Source organism: Protopterus annectens, chromosome 10.part0, assembly GCF_019279795.1.
Source record: "Protopterus annectens isolate FY-2018-M chromosome 10.part0, PAN1.0, whole genome shotgun sequence".
Lineage (NCBI taxonomy): Eukaryota > Metazoa > Chordata > Ceratodontiformes > Protopteridae > Protopterus > Protopterus annectens.
Window position 1 is genome coordinate 868,745,472 of NC_056744.1, and position 25,136 is coordinate 868,770,607.

Consider the following 25,136-nt stretch of genomic DNA (forward strand, 5'->3'; position numbering starts at 1 on the left):
TTGGCATTGAGCTTGAGGCCATGGCTTTGACACCAGGCATCTGTCTCAGTGAGGCCCTTTTGTAGGATGTCCACATTGTTAGAAGTTTCGATTATGGCTCCTAGTTTGCAGTCATCTGCGAACTTCATTAATAAAGACCTTCTGTGTTAGCCTGTACTTCAGAGAAGTAGATACCAAACAGGAGAGGACCCAGGACTGAACTCTGTGGTACTCCACTTGTCACTGGTCTGAAGTTGGATTTGGAGTCTGCTACTTTCACATTGTGGATTCTGTCACTGTGCCAGTTGGCAACCCATCTTTTGACATAGGGATTTATACCTAGATTAGTGAGTTTATCTACAATTCCAGAGTGGGGGATGGTGTTGAAAGCCTTAGCGAGATCTAGCTAGGCTGTGTGAACCACCTTACCCTCATCTACGGCTTTGGTGACCGCTTCAAAGAAGTCTATCAGGTTAAGGAGACATGATCTGCCTTTTACAAATCCGAACTGGGTGGGGTCCAGAGTTTGGAGATTGCCAATGTCATTGTTTATAAGTTCCATGATGATACATTCCATAGCCTTGCAGACCAGGCTCGTCAGGCTAATGGGGCGGTAGTTCCCAGGGTCCGTGGTGGCTCCCCCTTTTGTGCTCTGGGATGACTCGCTTTGCGCCATTCAGTGGGCACAAAGCCTGAGCTGTAAGGCTATGATTGAACATGGTACTTGGGTGGGGTGCCAGTTCATGTAGAATGCAGCCTGGGATGTTATCAGGTCCCATGAATGCTGTGTTCTTGGCTTTGGAGAGCGTGGTTTTAATCTGTGCACCTGTGATTACAGGAACTTTGCATTCTTCCGGTATAGAGATGGGCCCTTTAGGGGGTGAGAGGGGTATAAAGTTAGCACTGAACCTATCTGCCAGGATGTTGGCAATATCCGTTGGTTCTGTATATTTAGTGCCATTGTGCTGTAACTCAGAGCAAATCTGAGTGTTGCCATTGAGATTCTTGACATAGCTATCGAATGCTTTGTGGTTGTCTTTAGAATCAGTGGCGATTTTGTTTTTGTAACTAGCTTTGGAGGATTTTGAGGGATCTCAGCTTCTTACTGAGGCTGACCAGGGAGTTCCTCCAATCATGGGATTTTACTCTTTTTTGCAACCATTTCTTTCTTCTGTTGTAGAGTTTGTTTATGGCAGAGGACCACCAGATTGGCTTCCTTTTTTTGGAGGATAGCATCTTGGTTCTGATAGGGATTGCACAATCCATGCACTTGTGTACGTTTATTTCTACGTAATTTGCTACTTCCTTTTCCTAAAGATCTCACTTGGAGTTCTTTTATCTCTTTATTTTTCCAATTGTGGTTGGTTTAGATTTTGTTTTCCATTTTCTATCCTTTTTTTTTTTTTTTTTTCCCAGCCAGTAGCATTAAACATAAGGTCTTTCTAGATCTAGGCAAATCGGATCCTGTGTCACAATCATTTCATCAGTTACAGCAATTTGCTTTTGCAGTACATCTGACCGAGTCCTCTGTGGTGTACTTTTAAAATCTGCCAACTAATCACACAACCAAAGTTCCCAGTTAACCTCTCTTTCCTATCACACTTACTGCATTTGCTGTCTACCGAGGAAAAATTATTTGAAGTCTTCTTGGGATAAAAAATACCTATGCAAACACTTAACAAGCAAAAACTCTCTGGACTTTGTGGCTTTCTTAGGAACAATGCATATGTCCTTCCATTGTAAATTGCTTTTCCAGTCTCTTTCCAAGCATTGCTAACCTCCTCTGATTCCTTTTTATATTTCTCATGCAGTATTTAAATACCCTACTAATTATCCTTTTTTTTGACAGCAGCTTCAGTTCTACACTTGACTAAAAACTGTACTAGAGCTTGTCTTTTACTTAGGACTTTCTTTATCCCTTTCTCTCTGCCTTTACTCTGATGTCATTTGCAGGTAGGGAAGGCAGTCTCTGACCTGCAGTGCAAACTTCTACTTGGCCTTATCCCACTGTACTACAGTTCCCTCTAGTTATTTGCTCCGAGTATCTTGGTTCCTTTGCCAGGTTTCTCCTATAAATTCCAACATGAGCATCCAAGATGAATGCACACTGATCAAGAGCTTAATTTCAGCTCTCCCGGTGTGAAAAAAGAAACTGAGAAATAATAGCTAGTAATTTTACCAGCTTGAGTAAAATTTAGTTACTGGCTGGTATGTACACTGCCTGGATGTCATCAAAGAAGAAATTAGAGAACCTGAAAGAAAATCAACAAGAAAAGGTGAAGAGAAAACATTGACTGGGAAGAATCTTGTAGCTGTTTAGCAAGAAGCAGTTCAAGCTCTAGCTTTGGTACAAGAGATGGCTTCCAGTAATTTAGAGGAAAAAATAAATCAAATGTACTTAAAGATTAAGTAAATGAAACACTGAAGAAGACTCAAACAAAAGGCTAGAAAAAAAAACGGAAGCTTTAACTAGCTATTCAGATAAACTGATAAAACTTCAAAATCAGAGGCTGAAATAACGAAAAGGCTGGCTGAGTATGAGACTTTTCAAGATGAGCTGTTTCAAAAAATGGTAGAGTTAGAGCATGCAGAGAAAACCTAAGATTTTTCTGCAGTATCAGAGAAACTAGAAAGAGCAGACTATATTAATTTTAGTCCAAATATACCAAATTCCACAGCAACGGAAATAACAGCATAGACTTATGAATAAAATATTTTAGTTCTGATTCTGGTACCTCGGCCTTCACCTTCAATGGAATAGTTAACATGTTCAGAAGCAAGTCTATAAGAACCACCTTCTAATTACATTAATTGATTAATTAAATGCAATTAGCAATATTTCAAAAATTTAAAGCCACAAATACAAAACTTCAAATCCACCAATATAAAGCTATAAGCTGCCAATACAAAACTTCTTTTTACAAATCCATTAGTTATACATACTTAAACATTTTTAAACATTTTATTACTATGAATTCAAATATTATATTATAATATCAATCATATTTCCAAATTCATCCCATTAGGAAAGAGAGTATTAAAATTAATAATATACCTAGATTCTATATTTAATAACCTCTGTTGAAAACTATGGTTAGACCCCCCATCCCATATGGTCTGGCAACAACACTAAAAATTAAATCTCTCACCGAACCCCCATGCTCTATATAAAAGTGACTAGCCACAGGACTATCCAGCCTTGAATTTCTAATATCTCTTAGATGTTCTAATATTCTTAGTTTTACCTTATGCTTAAAAGAAAATCTGTGTGGGTTGGATTTTACTTTTATTATAGGTGGAGATAAAATACAATACTTAGATGTGGAATTTTATGTGGGTGCGGATGGCAGAATACAACATAAACCTTTCCACAAAACCACAGCAGTTAATTTTTTACATGCTTCTAGCATGCATAGTTTTCATCTTGTTAATTCATTGCCTTTTGGGGAATTCGGAAATATTTCAGAGAAGGATAATTTTGTAATGGAATTTGATAGAGTACAGGAAAAATTGTTTGTAAGAGGATATTCACATGATGTGATAAGTAGAGCCCGAGTTAAAATAGAAAATGATTTACAGAGGTCTGCAGGTAGTGGAAGAATTCACTCTTGTGATAGGAATTATAAAAATGGGGAAGATGAGAATAAATCTAAGGAAGAAAATGATGGGACAAATAGAATTTTCTTTGTAAATAAATTTTCAGCTTTTTCTCCCATTTTAATAAGACTGGTAATGGAATTATGGCCTATCATTAGAAACGATGATAGCCTTAAAATATCATTCCTAAGGATGTGATTTTTTCCTATGGTAGATTTCAAAATTCAAAGGAGCTAGTAAGAAACAAAGGTAGAAGGGAAAAACTGGCCAATGCAGGAGCATATTTGTGACAAGATCAGAATTTGGATGGCACCAGGATCAATGGCATTTTATATAATGCCATTGATCACTTTGATTGTAATTCATTTGGGGTTATTTATGTTATAGGATGTAACTGTCCTGTAAAAAAATGGTATTTTGGGCAAACTTAAACGTAAGGTAAAACTAAGAATATTAGAACATCTAGGAGATATTAGAAATTCAAGGCTGGATAGTCCTGTGGCTAGTCACTTTTATATGGAGCATGGGGGTTCGGTGAGAGATTTAATTTTTAGTGTTGTTGCTAGACCATATGGGATGGGGGGGTCTAACCATAGTTTTCAACAGAGGTTATTAAATATGGAATCTAGGTATATTATTAATTTTAATACTCTCTTTCCTAATGGGATGAATTTGGAAAATATGATTAATATTATAATATAATATTTGAATTCATAGTAATAAAATGTTTAAAAAATGTTTAAGTATGTATAACTAATGGATTTGTAAAAATAAGTTTTGTATTGGCAGCTTATAGCTTTATATTGGTGGATTTGAAGTTTTGTATTTGTGGCTTTAAATTTTTGAAATATTGCTAATTGCATTTAATTAATCAATTAATGTAATTAGAAGGTGGTTCTTATAGACTTGCTTCTGAACATGTTAACTATTCCATTGAAGGCGAAGGCCGAGGTACCAGAATCAGAAATAAAATATTTTATTCATCAGTCTATGCTGTTATTTCCGTTGCTGTAGAATTTGGTATATTTGGACTTTTTCCACTGTTTTCAACAGTGTTGGTGTGTGTTTTTTGGTATATTAATTTTAGGAAAGCACAAATAAGCAACTGCACTGGAATTTCAAAGCAGGATTTGTTAATTGAAAAGGCATATCTAGTGTGTGTTCCAAACTTGGCCATGAGAATGCAGCCAATACCTGTATTAGTAAAGATGCAATCATAGCAGCAGAAAGAGCTGATCCTGATAAAACTATGGCAGAAGGGTAAAGTATTAAAAACTGGTGACAGTGTTTGTAGAAAATTATTTTGCGTTGTCTCCTCACAGCAAGAGGTTCTCCTGTTCAATTCTCGGCTGGAAGTCTGCATGTCCTCCCCACGGTCGAGTGACGTCTAAAGACATGCAGGTAGGTGCATGCATGAATGGGTGTGCCTTCTTTGAAGGTTGAGCTGGCAACTCGGCACTGTAAAAATCCACTGCCAATCATTAGCAGACCGGTGTTCCGCTGTGGCGACCCCAAACCGGGAAAAGCTGAAAGACATTAGGCAGAAGAGAAGCAAATTTATCCCATCGAGAGGCAGGTGTGAGATTCAAGCTACTGTATCCAGTTGTCGTCAGAATACTTTTTTCCTGGCAGATCAGAGACATTTTTGATGAAGAACAGGCTAAGGGGTTCATACAAAAGTTTATCTAGCAAAAAAGTGAGTCAACAAACAGAAGGGGACTCTGCTTCTTATTCTTCTGACATTAAAGTCCACAGAGAAACTTTGGCAGTGAAACCTTTTCCAACATTCCAAAGGAAAATGCTCAAGGCAGAAAAAAGCACCAGAGTTTGTATATACTAGCTAAAAGAATGGCAATGGTATTGACAGAATAGATAAATATGGGTTAGTGTGGTTTTGTATAGGAAAGGCAAACATTTGATGACATTAATAGTGCATTGATGGTCCAGTGGAAAGTAGAATGTAAGAAAATACCACTGATGTTGGGTCTTGATGCAGGGGAAGGCATTCAACAGTAAGCTGTGATTTGTATGAGCAGGGCAATGGAATAATTTGCATTCCATAATACAATAATAAGGTTAATAAGGAAGATATATGAGGAATCAGAGGCAAGAATTAAAGTGCAAAACTTACTGTCTGATCAGTACTATCTGAGCAGAGGAACCAGGCAGGGGGTGCCCTCTTTCCCTTTTATTTGCTTTATATTTAGACCGATGGTAAATAAGGTACTCAGAAATTCAAGGATATAATTGGTATGGTACTCAAGAAATTATGGCTTTATTTGCAGATATTATTCTGTACATGATGAATTCAGAAAGGGAAATTTCTGTTTTGTGGTACTTCTCCTTCTTTTACGTTACTATTAAACAAAACCTAGTAGATCTTAATCACTTTCTTCTCTCCCAACTGCCAAACTTCCTCTGGTATACTATCTGTCCCTGAAGACTAACCTGTAGACTTGACAATGCATAATCATTTTCTCTCTTCTTTTCATATCTTAGATATTAGTTGATCATCAACTTCCTTTAACCTTGGCAAAATTGTCTTCCATAAATATTTCCATCTGTGCTTTTTCTTGGTTTCATATTCCTCTGCTTTATACAACTTTTTATAAAATTGTCAAAATAGCTTCAGTACCTCTATAGGATCTCTGGTAATTGTTCTTCTTATAGGCTCCCTAAGTTTGGTGTCAACCCTTTATACTTTCTGTTGCCTGAGTCATTGTGCTAAAAGTTTTGTGCTGTAAAGTTGCCAGAAAATAGTTGCTTAACAGCAAGATCTCAAAACTGCTGCTTATTATTCAGATATGTCCCTGTTTCCCTTTAGCACTCTGTAGTTGCCCCTCTTCTGTTTTTTTGAAATTCCCCTAATTTCTGCAGTACTGAAACCATTTTAGCCCCTCTACATAGTTCCTGTTCTTAACTATATCTTTTTCTTTTATTTCTATTCTATTTTTAAACTCCATTTTCATTGTATCCCACTCATAAGCTATCCTTCCTGAAGAAATTTCTATCTTCCTTACTAGTTATCAGTAATTTTGTCTACCCATTCCATAAACCCTTTTCTTTAACAGGTACATAGGATAATGCCAGTGTCTCATTTTTACTTCATTACCCTATATTTTTATTCTAATTTTATCTATAATCTGAACTAGTTATTGGATGTGTGTTGAAGCTTTTAATTAAATGCACATTCCTGTGAAATTTAATTTTTATCTAGTCTGTCCCAGTTCTTGTACCTTGGGTAAATAAAGCAATTTTTGGAGTTCCTACCACTGAATTCATGTTTTCCACACCAAGTATTTTCATAAATGTCTTCAGAAATCTCCCCTCTTTTTGTTGTATTTTACTGTCTAGATCCCCCCCCCCAATACATCCTCAGTATTGCATCAAGGTGCATTTCCCATGTATAAGTAATATTGCCTGCTGAAAGCTGATAATTTCTCCTCAAAATTTCTTAACCGTAATTGCAGGTTTTGGTAGAATATAAATACATGCCCACTAAAGCTATACTTCCTTGCTTACTAGCTCCTTAATACCACAAACTTACCTTTTGCTCCTCTTCTATCACTGTTGGAAACCCTCTAGCAATTAGTATCGTTACTCCCCTTTTCCATTGACCCTGATATTCTGCTGAATATCCACCCTGAGACCCTTTCTTTATCAAATTCGCAAGCTCATTTCTATCCAAATGCATCTCCAAGCAACAGTGGTGTCTGCACCCTATATTTCTTAATATAATTTAACAGCCTTTCCTTTTTGTGTATACCTGTTAAGCTGTTCACATTCCAAAATAATATGAAGAGAGTAGCCATATGATGGAAAATTGTTGCTCCCCACCATTGTACATAACCGTTCTTTTGCAAGTATAGTTCCAGTTTTTGTCTTGCATGTACACACTGCAAATGGGTGGGAGGATGACTTAATGGTTAAGGTGTTTGCCTTAAAGATACAAGGTGAAGGGTTTGATTCTCACATGGGGTAACTGGCTAGGCTTCAAATGACCCAAAAGGGCAGTTAGTATAGTACTAATCTATGAACCCATGAACACTGTTTGGCAGGTTGATCTTTTATATGGATGCTTGTTCTGATCTACATTTGAACATGTGTCGCATTTTTCAAGACTTTTTGCTCTAAGGAAACACTGCAGACAAAAACCTAAATACATTTTCAAACGCATCCCCTATTAACTTAGAACAAACAAAGAGAGCTGTGTACATTTCAAACAGATGACATGTAATCCTCCAGATATGGGCAATTGCCCCAGTTTGGTGTCTGTACCTACTAGCATCACTTAATGTACATGTAAGGTTACATATGGTAAAGCACATGTTATACACCCTTTTTCTCCTCTTACTCTTTCTGCTGCCTTTACTTTTTTTTATATTTATTCCCCTCCCAGAAGTGAAAAAACAACTTGCCTACTTTCATATAACATTAACATTTAGTCTTAAGAAAATGTGCACTGGGTACCTTTAAGCAGAAGTAAATTGTGCACTGTTCTGTAAAATGCATTAAAGTTTTAAGGCTGCTAAAAAGGCTACTGTTTCTAATTCAGTTCCCTCAATTACAGACTTAGTTTTTCACTAAACTGCTACTGTACTCTGAACTCTTAAGATTAATTACTTGCACTTGCAAAGAGCTTATCAGCAGTGAGAGAGAGAGAGAACAGCTAACAATTTTGCAGAAATCTTTGTGCATTTAACTTAGAACACAATGTACAAACTTCCCCTGTCCACTGGCTTTCAGCTGCAGACTTTATATCTCCTACTGAAAACAAGCTAATAACTCTGCAGATTCAAGAAGCTCAGCATTTTATATACCTTTGATCAGTTTGTCTTATCCTTTAAAACAATTCTGTAGCTCAAGCCAAGGACATCGACCCACTCATCCGCCATTGTAAAAACAATGACAAGTATTGTAACTCTACTTATAATAAAATCAGTACACTTTACAACCCACCCCCACCCCAGCATCTCAGGACAACATTATGTTAACTTAAACTTGCTTTTGTCAAGCCTTCTTTATCTTCGTACATATAAAGCCTGTATTTCTTATAACTAAGAAAAAGTGCTTGTTTGCTTTAATATTTTTAGCATATACAACAGTCACTGAAAATAATCTCCCCACCCACACATTTAAAATACTCCTGACTGGACACTATACAAAACTACTTTACAATATAACATAAAATTTCATCATGAAATGTTTTGCTTACAGTTTTTCCTTTAATGACCTAAGCTTTAATGACAGAGTGGGGTATATGCTTTACAGTCCACCCCAACTTAAACAAACTCAACAAAAGTCCATTCTTTTCTTAGCCATTTTTCTTGCAAAGCTGTATTTCACAAATGTGACTGATGCTTTACAGTCTTCAATGTATTCACTAATTTCAGTGTTACTGTTATTCTTCCCGATCATCTCCATCTCCCATCACCAGACTTTGGATCGAGGCCAAGATATTCATAAAACTTTTACTCAAGTCTTGTGCTTTTTTCTCACTATGTTATGCATTTTCATTTGAAACAATGGAAAGGGTATCAGTGGCAGTGTATGAGGTTTGCTGTTAGAGGAATGAGGAGTCCCCTTCTTTTTGATGGCTCACCTTTTGTTGGACAAACTTTATTTTCTCCTTAGCTTATTCTGTATCAAAAATGTATTTGATCCTCCAAGAAAATGATCTTATGACAGCAGAATACAGCAGCTTGAGTCTCACACCTACCTCTTCGTAGTCTTTGATTGCAGGGATAAGCTTTTTTCTGTTCAGTCTGGTGTACAGTGAGTAATCATTTTCAACAAGTACTCTCTCTCCAATTTTTAACACATCCTTTCTGTTTTAGTTTGTTGGGATCACCTCTTTCTGTTGGTATGATTGCATTTTTACTAATGTAAGTCTTTGTTGCTTTCTGGTGGCCATGTTTGGAGCATATACAGTACATTGTGTCCTTTCATTTAACAAATACTGCTGTGGAACACCAGCCTAGCTGCCTATATGTACTCCATAAAATTAATAGTCTGTTCCTTCAGTTTCTGTGGTACAGCAGAATACTTCAGTTTTTCTCTCCACTCTTGTCTTCTTCCTCCACTATTTTTGGGGTAGCTGCTCTTGAGAATCTTCGTGCTCAGCCAGCCTTTTCATTTCAGTCTCTGTTTTTTGCAATTTTATCAGTTCGTCTGGACAGCTAGTTAAACCTTTGTCTATTTTTTCCAGCCTTGTATTGTTTTACTTGATGTATCCCTTCAGTGTTTCATTTATTTTACACATCTCTGCGTAAATTAGATTTATTTTTTCCTCAAAATTACTGGAAGTTGTCTTTTGTACTAAAGCTGAAACTTGAAATGCTTTTTGCTGAACATTTCCAGGATTCTTCCTAGCAAGAGTTTTTTTCTCCTTTTCTGGTTGATTTTCTTTCACGTTCTTCAAATTTCTTCTATGCTGACATCCAGGCAGTGTAATTAATAACCAGTGGCTGAATTTTGCCTAGATAACATTTTCAATATCCCTTTTTTTACTCTGGTTTTCTTTTTACACTGAGAGAGCTGAAATGAAGCTGTTGCTCATTGTGCAGCCATCTTGGAAGTCCATGCTTTATCACATTTGCACCCAGAAGAGAACACCACTTGTAATCCCTTTAAAAAAAAAAAAAAGCCAAATGATTAACAGTTCAAGATAGACCCCTTTGTCAGATGGCATTCTGAGCATACTTCAGGATAGACCCCTTTGACAGATGGCTTTCTGAGCATACTTCAGAATATCACCAAAGATCATTAACACCCTGATTTACCGCAAACACCCAGCACTAGGCTGCATTTTATTAGGCCTCAGATGTTCGGCAATACTGCAAACACACAGAACCCAACTGCATTTCACTAGTTGCAGATGCTTAGCATTTTAATCATTGCTGTTGCAGCCTAAGTTGTATGGGTTGTGTTGTGTAAGTATCTAACAGCCAGCTGGCTTCCAAAGCTGCAAGGCATATTCCATGTGCTCAAACTGTTGGCTCAAGCTAAGCTAACTAAAAGACAGGTTTGGGTATCAAGCCCTTCAAACCTTCCCTACTTCCAGGAAGAGCATTTCTTTGCTGGCTTTTGAGGATCAGCAGTCAACTAGTGCTATTCCATGCTAGGCAGGTAAGTTCCTTTGGGGAAGAGCCTTCCACATTTAATATTTAATTGGTTAATCTTCCTTTTCTGTTAAGGAAAATATTTTTCAGCTAGAAAAATGTGTTTTTGATGACTCTCGTGTGGCTTTAGTGTACTTCTAATGGGAACACATTTTTGTCCTGTCAGTTTAAAAGTTGTCAAAAACTGATTTAAAACTTTTTTTCTTTTTTTTTATTTTCTGGGGCTGTCAGTGTGTATTTAAGGGTTTTTACTGTGTTGTGACTGGGAAGAAGTTACTTTCTGATTTTTACTCTCTTATGCTGCTTAGCTTTCCTAGGAAAGCAGCACCAATTTTGGCTTGTCCATGGAACAAACTACTGGTCCCTTGGGCAGTTCTTCCTCCAGCCACAAAAAGAAAGTTAACTAGAAAGCCTTTGCCATCACTGCTGGCTAATAATGTGCTGCAGGTGGGTGATTTTGCTATAGACAAAGCTGGTTCCACAGACCACTCATCTTTTTTCCCTGCACCGTCTAGTGTTGTCCATGCAGCCACTATTTACTGGGGGTTAGTCATGTCATCTCAGGTCCACTCAATGATCAGGGCAGAGCCACTCTTGTCAGTCTTGGGGGAAGGGGCAAGGAAGGTGCACCTGCTTATCCAGAATGCTGCACCCATCCTTGGGGAAGCTGTTTCTACCATTAATGAATCAGTTTGATCTAGCATTCCTGTCAAAAAGAAACAAAAAAACTAAACATTTATCTTCTCCTTTCCCAGTCCCCTGTGGGACAGAGTAGTTTGGACTGGACAGGACTAGTTTTCTGTTGAGGCTATTAATCCTGTTTGTAATGTATTTTCTGGTAAAGTGAAAAGTGATTGTTTTTTTTCTGAAGAGACTCAAGACCATGATTCTATGGAAGAATATAATAGGGGAGATGCTGTTTTTTTCCCCACATATTTATGATTCAGGCTCTTAGGTGATCATGATATCTGAATTTCCCTGTGAGAGATTCTCTCAAACTTTTCAGAATGTGCCAGTGTTTTCAGTCCCTCAGAAATACTTTGAGTTGTTACAAAGGGAATTCCCAAAACCTTCACCTATTCCCTCCAGTGCTGTCAGCATTGGAACATGTGCGCAGCCTGTGGTTTCCCTGACAGCCAGCCTGCTGCACCTAAGAACACAGATAGAAGGTACAAAGTTCCCCAGTCTTTCACATTTTTTTTCACTCATAACAGGCCTGATGTAGCAGCTATAGCTTTAGTTAATCCATCTGGTGCCAAACATTTTGTTAAATCGAATCCCTTTCAGACAAGGATGGTAAAGTTATTAAGTTTGGGAAAAATTGTATACCCCTGTAACTTTATTTGAAATTGCCAGGCTTGTATGTCAACACAGTAACACCTAAATGGTTTGGAATGTCACCCCCTCAGACAGCTTACATACACTATTGCATTCCAGAGCATTTTCTGAATAATCAGCTTAGAAGCATAAGATAAACAAATGTAAATATTTTGTAAACAAAATAAAAGCTGTTAAAACTGTACAAATAGCAATTTGAGAAGTAAATATTCTTTACAGTGATAATAGTGTATTCATAGTCTTTACATAAGTGCTATAATTCCATTTCTCTTTTATTCCCTTCTATTAGCAAGTAGTATCCATAACCGATCAAATACTGTGTGTTTGTTAATTTAATTGAGAGCACAGTAGCCTACCGGTAAGGTTATGCTATTTTTCCACCTGATAAATGGTTAAGAAATGACTTGCAGCTTCACAGCAGTTCTTGGTCAATTCTGATTGTCTTAAACACAAACTTGCCTTTGCTAGGATCTTGGCTTATCCTGATCCATTCGCCCTCATTGCGCTCGGGCTCTCTCCACTCCCCTCCCTGCCCCCATATTCCACCCGCACCCCAATACCTGTAATTTAAACTTGACCAAACCTCACCCACCACAGTTCAAACCACCCAATCTGCTATAGTAATTACAACTAACCTCTCCCATTGCAAATTACTAGCTATCTACAACACATTTGCGCACACACAAAAGTGACTACCTAATAGAAACATACTCTGTAAACACCCCAGACATTTCGTACATTACTTCTAACATTGAATATGTGACATTAGAAGACACCAATACCTTAACAAACAAGAATTTATTTTCCCTCAATACCAATCATTTTTCAGTTTCCCCAGTTATGGCCATAGCACCACTCCCATACCCAAAAGGTCAAATCACAAGCTCATTAGCCCCACCAACACAGTCCCCCCCCACTCACCTTAGCTATCTTCCACTTTAGAACTAGCTTGACTAATCCCAAAGCCACTCTATTCTCCACTCTGCTACAATTTCCCCAATACCACAATACTCGGACACCATTATGCCTGTAAAACCCACCTCCTCTGTACTCCTTCCTCTTCTTCTCTTCCTAACCGACCTTCACCTTCTCACCAGTCATCCAAATTCTAATCACTCTCCCTCCTTTCATATAACTTCTACATACCCCACATATGTTAAACACCCCACAACCACTATGTTCCCTCATCTCTATTTCTTCAATGACAATCTCCTATTCCCTTATAAACTCATCCGTGTTCACTGCCTCTCATCCCCAATCCCTAACAACACTACTATAACATAACACCCAACTTTCAAACAGGACACTAAGCACTCTAAATTCCTCTTTACCCATAGTCATCAACTTATTACCATCCTTCTCTCTGGTGACATTCACCCAATCCCTGGTCCTTCTCCCTCTCTTCATTCAAGCCCATCCCTTTCCTCTCTCCCCCCTCATCCTGCAAATCCCTCCTTTTCACTACATTGAATGCTCAAAGCTTATGTAACAACATTCCAAACTTCCATGCCTGGCTTCAATATAACCACCCAGATATATCCTATCCATTACTGAAATCTGGAAAAAGCCACATACAAAAGATCCTGAAATCAGTCCCCCAACTACAATATAATTAGAAATGACAGGACCCTCAAAAAAGGTGGTGGAGTAGCTCTTCTCTACTCCTCCCTTACAGTTACCCCCTTCACCAAACCCATACCCCAATTTACCAATGGTGAACTAACCCTGGCCCTCCTTCAGATAAATAGAAACAAACACATATGTATACTCGCTCTTTACATTCCCCCAGGAGACAGTATCCCCATTATTGAGGGTATCCTCTTCTGGTTCTCCTCTAACATTACCAATGTGACCTTAATCCTCGGTGATATTAACTGGACCGATATTCGATCTCCTACTTCTCCACACAACATAAACTTATACAACTTCTCACAACTAATAAACCCCTACTACCAGTCCCTTGAAACACTTCTCCTTTGGAACTACTCTTGACTGGATTCTTGTTTCCCACCCCCAATACATCTCTGACAGAGGTATCCTACCTGACACTCTTAGCGATCATCTTCCCTCTTTTGCTCATCGCCTTCCCTCTTCTTTACAACTATCCCACACATATCTCCTCCTGCTGCCTCAAAAACTTCAACCCTGAAACCTTCTCTAGCTCTCTCAAACACACAAACTGGAGTCCTCCAAAAACCCTCTCCCTAGATAATGCAGTAGCCTACTTTAGTACTACATTCTTAGACCTGTTAAATGTCCTTGCTCCCTCCAGAACCAAAAGAATTAAAAGTAAAACTTTCCCATGGTTAAGCAAAGAAACTACAACCATTATGCATCTCCATGACAAAGCCTGGAATCATTACCAGAAAAATAAAACCCATACCACCCTGACTGAATATACGCTACTACGTAACAAAGTAAAAAAACTTGTTGCGTCCAAGTGTAAATCCTACTTCTCTGCTCTTCAAAATAACCACAAGATCAACCCCCAAAAATTCTGGAATGCCATCTCCACCCTCCTCAATCCTGGCAAAAGAGACCACCCCTGCTAGCCACCCAATTTAACACCTCCTTTATTGATTCTATAGCCAAGCTAACTACTTCCTTCCCCAACAAAGCTTCACTTCCACCTCCTCCTATCTCTCCCTCCCCTAACACTACCACCTCCCAACCTCCTTCCTTCACTATCAAACTCGTTCATATCTCTACCATAAAAAAAACTCCTTCGGAAACTGAAACCATGCTCAAATACCCCTGATGACCTTCCTTCCTATTTCCTCAAAATTGCTGCCGATGCCATCGCCTTACCCATCTCCAGTCTAATAAACTGCTCAGTCCAAGAAACGTATGTACCCCTACTCCGGAAAAAGGCCTATATCATTTGCGTTCCCAAAGGAGGTAATAACAATATTCCCAATTTCTGGCTAATCACTGTCTTTACCTCTATCTCAAAAGTTCTAGAAAAGTGCATCCACCTTCAACTTCTACCCTACCTCACAGACAACCACCTACTTACCCCCACACAACATGGTTTTAGACTTGGCCACAGTACCACAACCTCTGTACTCTCCTTCCTCAAAACCATCAACAAAGCCCGGGATTCCGGCTGTCTAGTGTCTACCCTGCTTCTGGACTTATCCAAGGCCTTTGACACTATTTCCCATAACCTTCTCCTGTCTATAAACTCTCTAATCTAAACCTATCCCACTCGTCTGTTAACTGGTATTTTAGTTGCCTCTCTGACAGACAACAAGCTATCAAATGGAAAAAAGCCACCTCCTCTTTCCTTAATACACCTACAGGCATACCCCAGGGTTCCATACTGGGTCCCCTACATGTTTAACATTTTCATAAATGACTTCCAGCAAAACATTCCTAGTGCTAAACTGATTCAGATGACTCTACAGCGTTCACCTCCACTCTCTTAAAACTAACTCAGGATGCTTTCTCAATGTTGGATGATAGACAACCACGTATCACTCAATGCATCAAAAACTAAAATTATTTTCCCCTTCAAAAAGGAGCCTTCCATGTAAAGCTTTTAGGAGTCCTTATTGATGAACTGTTAAAATTTGATACCCACCTAATAACCAATATAAAGAAAACCCACCAGAAACTAGGCATGTTCTACCAGCATAACCACTATATCACTCCCACTATTAAACTTGTACTCTCTAACACCTTCCTCATTCCTTCTCTCCTATATGGTGCCCCACTTCTTATCAACCTTCAATCTTTTCTAAAAATAAAGCTATCCTCCTGTTATAACAAAATTCCTAAGTTTGCTACTGGCTATAAATCCTCCTCCCACCACTGCAATGCCCTACACAAACTAAATTGGCTCGAACTTCCCAACCATCTTACCTACAATCAGCTGGGTCTTGAAGAGATTTTTCTTTGAAAGTATAATCATCGGCATCTAAAGAGCGAATGCTGTAAAGCGTGAACGGCCACATCATCGAATTTATTCCTCTGGAAAAAATTTAGTTGGCTGTCATTGGGAATTGCCTTTTTCCCCAATATAGAGCGATCTCAGAGTTGGTATATTCAGTTAGGGGGGAGTGGGGGGCACAGCCCCCCACTTGATTAGGGTTCTGAAGTTTGTGTTTTTTGTGTACGGCCCCATGAATGTTTTCCCTGAGGAAAAAATTTGCAGATGTGGCCGTTCTCACTTTAGAGCATTCGCTCTTTAGATGTCGATGATTATATGTTCAAAGAAAAGTCTCTCTGAGCATATAATATAGACTCCATTCAACTTACTCATGCCTATAAACTCATCTTTAATCCCTCCATCTGCCCTTCCCTTGCCTCCTCCTTCAAAATGCACCTACCCAGCAGACTTCTAAGATCCAGTAACCAGAATTTGCTTAAACTGCACAAGCCTGCTCGTCCTCCAGGCAAACACCTACTGTCTTTTTCCCTAAGTCACCTCTGGAACTCCCTGCCACCTTTTATTCGTACTACAGACAACCACTCAACCATTAAGACCCTGCTTCATTCCCATCTCAAAACCCTCTGGAATTGTTCCTGCTGTCATCCCACTGACTCAACCCTTTTTTCCCCATTTCTCATATTCCTTTACTTCTCTTCATCATACTGAGCTTCTCTGACTACAACCATCTTCATTTTTCTCATTTACTCCTACTCTTGCTCTACTTTTTTGTCTTATTGTCCCACCCTTCTTACATTCAACAATTACACCTCTTATCCCCCTATCCTACTTTAACTCTGCTAAGATTTCATGTAAAACTGTAATGTCAACCCTGTGTTATTTCACATTTAAACAAATCTAACAGGAATATGCACCAATGGATTTTTCTTATTTTAATTGACTTATGTATGTGTTTATGTAATTTTACCTTTTGCTTTTTTGACTGTATTTTCACTGCAATCGTGGATTTTTTGTCATGTTGTGTAATACCATAGTTCTTCAATAGTATTACATAAATGTAAATGCATTGTCTTCATATTATATTGTTGTTCATGGAGCTTTTCTCCCCAGGACTCCTTTGAAAATGGGCTCTTCTTAACCCAATGTACTATCCCGGTAAACAAACTGTCAAATAAATACAATAATATATTATAATACAGACAAACACAGAATTATATTTTTTGCTAAACTTTTACAAATTGTCAAATTTTGAAAACTATACAACCTCGATATATATTAGAACACTTATGTTAACCACAACTAAGCTTTCACATGATGACATTCCTGTCTGAATACTTATTTTAGACTCTTACAGAATTATGAAGATATATGCATAATTCTATAATTACTAGTAAAAATGACACTGAATATTTCTCAATGTATGAATGGACAGTCCAACTATTTGGGACTGATTTCTTCTGCATTTCAGGTTTCACATGATGCCTTGCAATAGTTTGTAAGTTATTTGATTTTTTAAGTATTTTTTTAAAGCAAGAAACATCTTTATTAAATTATCATTTGTGACATAGGCAATCTTACATTTATATAAATGAAAACAAGCCATATTGGCATAATCTTAGTTGCAAACATTATATATACATTACTTATCTACCCAATCATGGTCAGTCAAACATTACATAGCTCATTCAAATGCTGCCTTCTTTTAAACCTCATTCCTCCTCGTCTATATTGTTCCCACAGTTCCCATTTTTCTCTGTTATTTGCTCCTACATTTTTCTGTAGATCCCAATTCCAGTTGTTTCATCTCTGTTACTATATTCACTGCTATTAATATATTCACTCATATTAATATAGTTGATTTAGATTTTGATTTCCATTTTCTAGTAATTGCTTTTTTGGCAGCCACCATAATTAGACACAGCAAGGCCTTACCGTATCTTGGCAATTGCAATTCTGTATCACAGCTCAGAAGAATCATCCCACTCATCACACCAATCTATCCACCGAGCATCTCTGACAGTGCATCCCACAGGCAGTCAAAGTCCACCAACCTACGGGCTCCAAGAAAATATGTTCCCAAGTACCTCTTTCTTCCCTGTCGCACTGCCAACATTTGCTGTCTACCTGAAAAAAAATTCTCTGGAGTCTACTTGGGAAATAAAAATATCTATGTAAACATTTTCAAGCCAAAATCATAGATCTTCCAGATTTTGTTGCATACTTAGGAGGCATACATATATTTCCCCATTGTTTCTTTGTGAATTGCTTATCCAGTCTCTCTTCCCAATCCTTTCTAACCTCATGTGATGTATTCTTATAGTTATCATGTCACTCTTGTTTGGTTTTGATGATGTGACTCATTTGTTGCGTTTGGTGTATTTTCTGTGGAGTTCTATTGTTTTTCAGAACAAAATGTCAGCTTCTTTTTCCATCAAAGCTCTACTATTCAGATAAAGTTCTGTGTAACCATTTCTGTAGTTTGATTAAATTGGTATAGTAAACACTGAACAATGTGATTTAATAAAACCAATAAAATGGTCTGTCATTTAGTTTCTTTTGTTTCTATTAGGTGGATTTCTACGCATTTTGTGAAATGCTTATCAGAAAGAAGTTTTGCTGGCTTACCTTCTGACCTTCAGAGAGCTTGCCTTAATGCCTTAACTCAGTCTCTAGTAAGTACAAGCTGGACTTCTCTAACTTAACTGAAGAAAGGTGCCTTACATATACCATTTAGCTCACTCAGTGAATCAGATTTAATCCTAAGAGGTTTGAATTTATTTTGCATTTTGAATGATAACTGCACAAACTATTCTGTTATGTTCTGTCATAGATCTCAAGAGACTTAAGCAGTAGGTGAAACATTAATTGTTCTATGATGTGCTGCTGATAGATGTATAAACAGCAATCCCAAAGAAATAACTGTTCAAATAAGATAAAATAACATAAAAACAGATAGTAGCATGGCTTAAAAGATTTTAATCAGAGTACAAGCTTTCATGTTCAAAAATGCTTCATCAGTTATAACAGCTTGTACTCTGATCAAAATCTGTTGAGTAATGCTATTATCGTTTTTTTATATTATTTTGTGTGTTACCGATGACAAACTGTCGGTCCCACATCCATTCACTACCTCTTTGTTACCTGTGGAGCATGATATAAAGGTTTGTACCCACTTATCTTCTCTGTTTCTTTCCTGATAAAGACATTAGTTTCAAATATATGCAGGCCTCACAGATGCCTGCATATTGGCAGGTCAGGAAGACAATACCGTACAAAGGGAAAAAACAGTGTTCATGCTGGAGGCAGATTGTCTTCGCATACAATATGTTTTTTCTCTAAGTGCATCCTAGAGCTGAGATAACTTCAAGGATGTCTGACAGAAGCTAGATAGGCAGAGTTGTCAGAGAAGTTCAGTGTTTTACATAGGTAGGCACTTCTAGGAAACAAATTTGAAAACTACAAGTTTGACATGCATCCTCGGAAAGTGCATTGAAATAGTCTTAATTGACTTAACTACTGAAACATTAAAATCCACTCAGAACTTATACCAGCGTTGTTTTATTGCAGGCCAGTCCTATCTAACAAATTTACTCAGTTTCTACCAGTCTGTGTGGGAAGCTTTAAATACAGGGCTTTCAGTTGATGTGATTTACCTTGATCTGGCAATGGCTTTCAGTACTGTGCAGCTTAATGAGATATTAAGATTAATGGTAGAAAAAGTAAACTGTTGTGTGATTAGATGGTTTGGAAACTGGCTAGGTAGTATTGTCAAGTTATTATTGCTGTGCTTACCTGTTATGTTAAGGGGATTAGCTCAGAGATCCCACAAGGGTCTGTTTGGGCCTTATGCCATTCTTTATATTTTTGTCCAGTTTTCTCTGTACATCAAGATCTGGGAGATTAAATATGCAGACATTTCTAAAATAAGGTTTGTATTGACTAATGTTGATGACCGGTTTAATATGCAGCATTATCTGGAAAGCTTGGATTCATAGTCTGAATCATATTATATGGAGGTTATGTTGAAAAATAGTAGTGTTAAGTTTGGTATTTCTTATCCAAGTTACCTATATGATATAAAAAAGGCAATACTGGAAGAAGTTGAGACCATAATGAATTTGTCATTAATATTGGTAAAAAATGTTGTTGTCCCAATTTAATAGATAAAATTAAGAGGTATTACTATGACATCAAAATATCCTCCAGACAATTATTAGCAGGGACACAGTGGTTTTACCTCCAATATATCATTGGCCCTCGATGATTGTCACTGTTGAAGTGACACCCCAACCCCATGTACAAAAATGGGAAAAGGGGTTATGGATGGATATAAGTCAATGATTAGATCAGCAGTGACTGAATATGTGGCATCAGTCTGTAACTGTAACCATTCACACATAATTAGACAGGATACAGAGATGCTTTACCAGGCAGAATGTGTGTTAAACACTTGAATTATAAGAACAGGCTGGAGAAATTGTCACTGTTCAGTCTTAACTACAGACAGGTATGGAGAAGACTTTATTATTTTAAATGCATGCAAAATGATATTTATGGGTAACTATTTGGGATATTTCATAAACGTTTGTCCTTCCTTATCACTGTTGCAGCATTCTTTACTCTTGGGATATCCTGCTGATGACAGCCAAACATCTGGCCAGTATACCAAAGCCTTTACACCTTTTGGGCACTGCATATCAGACATATGACCTACATGAAAGGAGTAAGGTACATATGTGACATAATGAACATCTTCTTTGCCACCAGTCTGAACACTGTTTGAATTTGTTCTGCAAGCTGTTCACTGAGTTGGTTCCACTACTGAACATTCTAAACATAAGTACCCTATTAGGGTCTCGAACTTCATTCTTTTTTCTTCCTTTTACCTTAGTTTACATGTTATCCTGGAAGGGAAACTGTGTGTGGGAGGCAGTTTCCCTGTAAAGATAGACAACAGTGCATTTTTGTTTGGGTTCTAACCATGACCATACATAGTGTGAGATTTGTCAGGCATTTGTCCCCAAGACTCTCCACAGTTGTCTGTCATCTTTCCATTTATTTGGAGAACCAGCAGTTGAAGCTTTTGGATCTCAGGTTACCATGTCTGGATGTTCAGCCTTTGCTTAAAAAGAAAGCCAAAAATGCGCAATTTGATCCTACTGCTGTCCACCCTCCACCGGGTATCACTGTTGGGTTGGATGAAGAACCTGAGGACAATCTGCTGCCGCTGTCTGATGTTCTTTGTGTTTCACTGTTGCAGTCATTACATTTGGGTAATCTGCTGGCAGGTTGCCCTCAGTCGGCCTGATTAACAAAGTCTTGGGTCCTGCATCAGTTGCTGTCCTTTCTTCCATGACGTCAGGTCGTCAGGGGTATAAAACATGCAGCCGATGCCATTACATCAGTCTTTCTTGCCGTGCGGTGCCCGAAGCAGTTCGCAAGTGCCAGTCGGCCGACTCTTGAAATTTTCGTTTTCGAGTTTCAGAACCGAAGTCTTCAACTAAAAGCTAAGTACCCCGTTAGGGAAACTTTTTCTTGCTCCTTACCGATGTCAGTAAAAGTTAATAATTGCATTACTTGTGGAAAGCAAATACCTCATAAGGATTTTCATTTGTACTGTATTCCTTGCCTAGGCCCTGACCCCAACATACCTTGCTGTCGGTTTTGTGCTAAATTTAATCAACGCACTGTTAAACGTTGGTATATTTTTGTTTCTAAATATTTTGGCTCACGATTTAATTATCCAGAAATGTCGTCTGTTAGCAATCCGACTACCGGAATACCTAAAAAACGCAAAGAAAAAGACAGAGACAGGCCGTCGCGGTCCAAAACTGACAACGCCGCTTCTCCTAAGCCAGTCGCCAGTTCGCCGGTACTCAGTGAGGTGCTTTCGCAGCCCCTGATACCGCCACTTCTGATTCGCAGGCCTCTACTGAGACCGATTCTGAGTCCGGTATGCCGCAAGATGTTTCAGTTATGGAACCCGCGGATGTCTCTACCTTAGATGGGTCCGAGCCGCTGTGCAGGCACCGGCTTTTGAGGGTGTTTTCAGGCCTACAGATTTGTATATTAGACCGACGCCATCTTCAAAACTAAGGCCAAAATCTAAATCTATGTCTAAAAAACCAACACCTGGGTCACGTGCAGGCCCCTATGCCTAAAAAACAAATGATCAAAATGGGTGAAGATTTAATTACTCTGATCAGGGGTAGCCAACCCCCTCCTTCTAAGAGGCCTAGGCAAGACAGTGATTATTAATCTTCTGAACAGGATTCTATTTCTTCTGATTCTTCTAATGAACAGGATTTGTCTATACCTACTTATGAGGAATCTGTTGCAGAAAATTCCATTCCTTCTGCTTCTCCCCCTGAGGATTTTTCTTTTGGGGAAACTTTACATACCTTAAGGGAACATTTCCACTGGGAAAGTCAGTATTTCTCTGAATCTAAAAAGAGACTTAGGGATTTTCTTCTTCTTCCTCAGCATAGACCTTTGGCTATACCTCCTGTTCTAAACATTCTTGATTATGTTTTTTCAGAATTTAGTATGGCTCCTGATTCTCTGCCTCCGGCTCCTTGTAAGCCAGACAGATACTACAGGGTTCCTGACTCCCACAAATTCCTTTTCAAAAATCCTATTGCAGATCGTGAAACCATTTCTCAGGGTCCCAAGGGCATTAAGGCCTGTACTGCTAAAAATCCTACCCCTTCTGATAGAGATTCCAGGGCGCTGGATAGATGGGGTAAGAAGGTTTACACTTCTGCAACCTTGGCAATCAGGGCTTTAAACTGTCAATTTCACATGCTTAAATATCAACAGCATATTATGGGACTGCTTAAACAGAAAATTATGTTAATTTCTGACTGTGTGGAAAATAAAGATTTACAGGATTTATTGCATTCAGGTGAGTTGGAAAACATACTTTGCAATGTGGTTTTGATTCTTTGGAAGCCTCTTGCAGGGCTGCTGTAACTGGGTCTGTGCTAAGAAGGCATGCTTGGCTCAAAGGGCAAACTCTGCCTGATCATGTTAAAGCAAAATTGTTGGATGCTCCTTTACAACAGGACCGTCTCTTTGGTAATAAGGCTGAAGAAGTTTTAAAAAAGATGGAAGATAAACCTAAATCTATGCAAACTGTGAAAGATTTCTTACAAGTGCAACCTCCAAGATTTAGTAGGCACTGGCCTACTAAGAACTGGTCCTTTCGAGTTCCTTTGAGAGCCACTCAAGTCAAACCCAGACATTCCAAAGGCTCCAGGTTTCAGTCACAAGGGACTTTTAGAACAAGACAATGGGGTGCCTCCACCTCCAAATCTGAAAACAACAAGGCACCTCCCTATGGTAAACAGTCTCAATGACTTCCCTCTACAATTACCAAGCACTTATCTCTTAGCCGCCCCTTGGGGGGAAAACTGGCACTTGATGCAAGAAACTGGCAACTTATAACCCAGGACAAATGGGTTTTAAATATTGTTTCCAAGGGATACAGATGTCATTTCCACACGTTGCCAATCCCAAACGGATGGCAAGACCTGCCCCCCCCCCCCCCCCCGTCAGTGGGCAGAGGCCCAAAAACAAGTACTGTCCCTCATGAACATGAGGACTATTCAACCAGTACCAGAAGAGGAAAAGGGGCTAGGTTTCTATTCAAGACTTTTCCTGGTACCCAGAAAAGACAAATCATGGCATCCAATTCTGGACTTATCTATTCTAAACACATTTCTGGACATTCCAAAATTCAAGATGCTGACTCTTCAACAGTTACTTCCTATACTAGGCAAAGATGCCTGGTTGGTAACTCTAGACTTAAAAGAGGCTTACCTGCATATCTCATTCAGGGAATCTTGCAGAAGATACCTCCACTTCAATGCAGGCTACTTGCATTACCAGTTCTTTGCACTGCCCTTTGGCTTATCTACTGCACCCAGGGTCTTCACATAGTGCCTGGCTCCAGTAATTACATTTTGCAGGCAAAGAAATATTCAAATATATCCATACCTGGACGATTGTCTAATTCAGGCAGAAAACAAGGACATTCTCCTAAAGCATCTGGTGTTTGTAAAAAGGGTTCTAACTTGTCTAGGGTACACCATAAACGAAAAGAAATCACAACTGGTACCCTCTCAAAACATTACATTCCTGGGTGCAAGCTGGAATACAACTGCCCAGATGGCTTACCTTACGCCAGAAAAGCAAATTCATTTGGTAACTTACTTCAAACACGAGGCCACAAAAAGCCTGCTATCTGCAAGGCAAATTCTGCAAGCCTTGGGGTTCATGGCCTCCTGCATTCTTCTAATTCCATATGCAAGATTGCATATGAGGAAACTTTAGTGGTACTTAAAAAGTTTATGGAGTCAACATTGTCACAGCCTGGAAACAATGATTCCTATCATACCTTGCCTGCAACTTGAGTTCCTATGGTGGGCAGAGGCCTGCCACCAAAACAAGGGACTGCCATTCACTCCACCCCCTGCCACCCAAACCCTAACAACAGATGCATCAGACTATGCATGGGGGGCTCATCTGGCAGGGAAGTGCATTCAGGGCAAATGGAGCTCCAATCAAATGCACCTTCAAATCAATCAGAAAGAGATGCTAGCCGTACAGAATGTACTGACAGCCTTCAAGGACTACCTTCATCCAGGACAATTACTGATAAAGACAGACAACACCACAGTTATGTGGTACATAAACAAGCAGGAGGGTACCCACTCCTACCCCCTTTGCAGACTAGCCATGGCATTGTGGAACACAGCCTTGACCTATCAAGTACAACTACAAGCTCAGTTCCTGCCAGGAAAGCTGAATACTCTGGCAGATGAACTAAGCAGAAATCTCATGGACCCACATGAATGGAAACTGGAACCACGGATTTTCAACATGTTGACACACAAATGGGGGAGTCCAGACATAGATCATTTTGCCTCACCCCAGAACTATCAATTGGACAAATTCTGCCCAAGAACTCATCACAAAAAAGCCTGGAAAGTGGATGCTCTATCATTCAACTGGAAAAACCTATCAGTCTATGCTTTTCCCGCTCTGCCTCTGCTCTCCAAAGTTCTACTAAAAGTCAAACAGGACAAACCAAAAATGTTTCTGATTGTTCCAGACTGGCCTCGCCAACACTGGTACCCACTCCTGCGCAATGTGTCACACCTTCCACCATGGCACCTGCCTCAGACACCTTACTGTCTCAGCAGAAC

General features: G+C 38.9%; 1 protein-coding gene across 5 annotated transcripts in view; it reads left to right on the forward strand.

Annotated features, from left to right (window-relative positions):
- The window catches only part of BTBD8 (BTB domain containing 8), a 1,983,533-nt gene that overhangs the window by 1,090,276 nt on the left and 868,121 nt on the right, over positions 1-25,136 (forward strand). For all 5 annotated transcript variants that reach the window (XM_044085661.1, XM_044085663.1, XM_044085662.1 and 2 more), the window contains one exon: positions 18,497-18,599. In XM_044085661.1, the coding sequence (XP_043941596.1) occupies positions 18,497-18,599 (103 nt within the window). The remainder of the gene's footprint in view (positions 1-18,496; positions 18,600-25,136) is intronic.